Below are 4,459 nucleotides of genomic sequence, written 5' to 3'. Positions count from 1 at the left end.
AGTTAATGGCTACGTTTACACCGTGCGCTTAGTCCGCGACCTATGCAATAGGTGTCTTTGTTTAATATACAGGATAAACAAGGACATCTATTGTATAGGCCGCGGCCTAAATGCACGGTGTAAACGTAGCCACTATGAACGAAAGCATTAAAATCCTATGGTTGAACTTTACCGGCACCTGTATTACGCAAAGTGGGAATACTAATTTTTTGCACACTTGCTTACGATATCTCTGAAAAAATGACAGTTAATGACCGAACAAAATGTGATTAAAACATTTTACAAAACTAATTACAATTTCGAGGTACTCTCTTTACATAATTATCATTTTTACAAATTCAGACAACTGACATCTACAGCATCATGGTGAATTCCGAACTATGAATAATATCATAGTTATACAGACAAGTAGCATCTGTATATTTAGCTGGAAGTATTTGTCAACGAGAAAAATAATCATTTGTAATAAATGACTATCGTCATAAGATTATACCATTTAAACATTAAATTTCTTATAAATATAATCTATATTATGTTATATAAAACGTATTTTATTAATAACTTTTTCAAACATTATGAAGTTACATATATGTGTACATATATGTGATTCAATTTCTTGGCGCTTATCAATTTAGAATATGGAAAAACTTTGTATAGTATTCGTAAGAATATATTAGACAAATTAACTATTAATCTCAATTTATTGTCTTTTTAATGTGATACAATTGTTAATACAATTCAAAAAGTTTTCGTTTTAGCGCTTAACTACTAGAATACTATTGATAAGATATGATAATTCACATTATTCGGCTCCTAAAATACTAGACCACGAAGCAAGAGATAAGGAGACTCACAGTTGCTGTTTCTTTGTTACTCGTTCGTTACAATTGATATGCTTCAGAAACTCGGCAAAAATCAACCCAAAATATATAAATTCGCTAGTGTCCTCTCTCCTTGACAATTGTCTAGATCCATCTGCAGTGTCCTTCCAATTCGGCGCACAAAACGGTTCTATCTTTTTTCACGGAGTCTCCTTACTTCTTATTTCGTGTACCGGACAAAAAGTTTTGTCACAAGCTTCTTCGGTTTGACTATACTCTTTAGACTGCGGTCCACTTGATGTTTCTAAATTCTCTAAACGATATGCTCCGGTTGGTCCATTAGTTATAAATGCTACAATCGCAACTCAAATGAATCAGGGTTGTAGCATTTGTAGCGCCATATGGATTTCCGTTGCATGTTGAAACAAAGTTGTTGAAAAAACTATTTTAAATAAGCAATATTGTTGCAACGTATTTTTATGAACGTTTTAATTTTTTAAAAAATCTTACGAATTTATATACATAGAACTAATACAAATTTCAAGACGGTTCTTAACCTCCTTTGCACATATATTCAGAAGCATAAAACGAATGATACTTAAAGATTATTCATCTTTTGAAGCACGAGCAAATTCTTCATCATTCAAATTAAATATATAAACATTATTTGTTTCCGTGTCAGTAATTTCTAATTGTGACATTTTAATGTACGTTTTACAACTTATCTTCATTTTTGATTCACATTTCCCGCCAAATGCTTACAATGCTCTGGCTAAAGCCCGTATCAGACTATCGACTCTGCAAGCCGACCCGACTGCCAACTCTGGCTGTTGACCAATAATGGACCAATCACATTGAATCAGTCTTATTGTGATTGGTACATTGTTGATCGGCAGTCAGAGTTAGGTCGGCCTGCAGAGTCGGTAGTCTGATAGGGGCTTTACCCACCTCGCGAGGTGAGGCAGTTGGAGCGGAAGTGGGAGTGAAAACGATGACGTAATGATGACGTCATAGGCATTGCTAGGAACGTGCCGAAGCGTCAAGTAGACCAGCCAATCGATGCTCCAAATGCTTCGTAGCGTTTGAAGCGCCAAGTGGATCTTAGAGTTAGTGCTAATCTATCTTACGTATCCGCGCATTTCAAACGATTTGTGTGCAAAGATAATCATGTTCAAATCAATACAGCGTGAGGTGTCGTGGGACCGCTATCGCTTCATTGTGACTACCCTCGCTCGTTCTTTTCACTATAACAGTTGTGAAATCATATCGACGATTCCGAATCAGAGGAACGTCTGTATCCGAAATTTTTCGTCGCAATCACACAAAATAGTGAAGGCGAGGAAATATGTGGTGGTAAATCATTTCGTTAATGAAGCGAAACCGACGGATCTAAAACTAGTGGAAGAAGAGTTGCCGCTGTTGCAGAATGGAGGTAAAAAGAAAAGATGTAATTGTCATAAATATCCAGCTATATACACTGCCAGTATTGAAAATCTATAGGCCCGTATTCAGAACGCGCTTTTATCTCTGAAATTCTATAATATATGTAACGTAAAGTATAGTATGTTAAGCCCGATCTACAATTGCGTAAACGTAAACGTAAGATTATGGGAGTTGTAAATGTTGTACAATATGTTAATCTACAATCGAGTAAAGTAACTAGATTACGACGACTAATTAAAATGAATTTTCGATGACGGTATTGATTATGTACCATGGATAGACTGAAAATACTTTTGAGATGGCAAAAGAATATTTCGCATTCGTTTCCATACGTCAAGACAAAACGACGATAAACAGATACGTGGCAGCACTCTGATTGGTTCACTCTTACGTGGTTTACGCAGTCGTAGTCGTGAAAGGTAAAGTTAAACCATCTTTCACGACACGCTTTACAACCGGTAGTAGCAGATTAAAATTTCGCTTTACAACATTTTACAATCACTTACAACTACGTAATTGTAGATCGCGCTTAAAGCCCATTCTACAATTGCGTAAGCGTAGTTGTAAGTGGTTGTAGTTGTAAGAATTAACCTATCACAGTCAAATATGAGGAGAATACGGTCGGTTTAAATGAAACTTTACGAGGACAAATTTAAGTGTTTACTTTATAATTATAACAATTTTTAAATTGCTGTCTTATACGCAAGTGTCTCAATTTAAAAAAGAATAACTACAGAATAAGGTTATACCTTCAACTTGTAATGTAAAATTCTATAAATTTAGAATTAAATATCTTCAAAATGGTGTACGGTAAAAGTCAATGAAATTTTTTTAGATATTATTGATATTATTAACTTTTGCATTACATGTATATTACAGACTTGTCTTATATTTCATCAAACGCGAGAACCTCCTTAAGATATTTCTCTGGCTACAATCGCTCTGGCTTTCAATCTACGAATATGCGATATGCCTTTTCGGGCGTGCTCTCTGAAGAGAGAAACTTTTGAGGCCAGCGTACACATACACGCATAAATGTCGTATTTGTGTACACGAACACTAGTCCGCACTGAAGACAGTTGAAACGTGGCAACAGCATATCGTTATTCAAAAATTACAAATTTAAACTACTCTAATTCAGAAACGGTACCGCTAGACCTATTTTTTTTATAAGGCTCTTATAATATTTCTACATTATATATTTTATACATAGTTTATTTTTTGTTTATTTTGTTTATTTTTTTATTATTTTTTACGAGCTTGTATTTCTTTTATATCTAATGTAATACCTTGTTTTAATCGTCTTACTGGCTTGTAACAGCAGTTCTGCTGATATCTTGCCATTTGTTGTATGTAAATTTTATGCATTGCAATAAAGTATGAATATGAATATGAATACATATTTATTTAAAAAAAAAAAATCTGTAGAAAAGATTTTCGCTGCTAAATATTAAAACGTTACTTCGGCAAAGCTTGGTATAGAAGTTTACGTATTAAAAGCTAAAACTTTGAAAAGAGAGAGAGATGAATAACTCCATTTCGGCACCGCTAGGGTTTTTGAAATTTTAACCATATATAGATAAAATTATTTTAAACATGATATCCAAATTTCAAAAAATCTATAAAAACTCAATTTCTCGGAGAAATACCTTAAATACGAAGAAACGCCATCACGGTACAAAGATAGATGTTTTGAAAAATACAATATATATTCTTTATTAAATCAATTCATTTCAAATATGATCGCGCGCCGATACCTTTCGGACTTTCGATACAATCAGTTTGAAACGCTAATAATCCCCCCTAAATTAAATTAGAAAAAACGTAAAGAACTTATTGCGAAAAATATTACCTCAGCCACGATTCGAATCTGGGAAATTATTTTACGACGAAAGCTTTTTTTCTTTTAGAATATCTCACGGAAGCTGAATATTTTTCTGTGGACCCATACATGAAACCGTACGTGAAAAGATATCCGCTCGGAATCACGATGATCGGAACTCAAATTGCCAAGATCGTAGAATCTAAGAATCCAGCCTTTCCAGTTGGCAAGAGGATCGTCGGAAACATGGGATGGAGAACTCACACGATTGTCAATCCGAAATTCAAAGATTTGGTGTTCCAAGAACACCCGTATCTTTTGCCAGACATAGGTGACTTGCCGTCGTCCCTTTGCCTTGGCGTTTTAGGAATGC

General features: G+C 34.5%; 1 protein-coding gene across 1 annotated transcript in view; it reads left to right on the top strand.

The window, feature by feature from the left end:
- Nucleotides 1–1,874: 1,874 nt before the first annotated feature.
- The window catches only part of LOC108721023 (prostaglandin reductase 1), a 4,575-nt gene continuing 1,990 nt past the window's right edge, over nucleotides 1,875–4,459 (top strand). The window contains exons 1-2 of the mRNA XM_018445332.1: nucleotides 1,875–2,253; nucleotides 4,175–4,459. Of these exons, the coding sequence (XP_018300834.1) occupies nucleotides 1,989–2,253; nucleotides 4,175–4,459 (550 nt within the window). The 5' untranslated portion in view covers nucleotides 1,875–1,988. The remainder of the gene's footprint in view (nucleotides 2,254–4,174) is intronic.

Source organism: Mycetomoellerius zeteki, unplaced genomic scaffold, assembly GCF_001594055.1.
Source record: "Mycetomoellerius zeteki isolate Tzet28-1 unplaced genomic scaffold, Tzet1.0 scaffold158, whole genome shotgun sequence".
Lineage (NCBI taxonomy): Eukaryota > Metazoa > Arthropoda > Insecta > Hymenoptera > Formicidae > Mycetomoellerius > Mycetomoellerius zeteki.
Note: the sequence above shows the minus strand (reverse complement) of the source record. Positions and strands in the feature narration are given on the sequence as shown.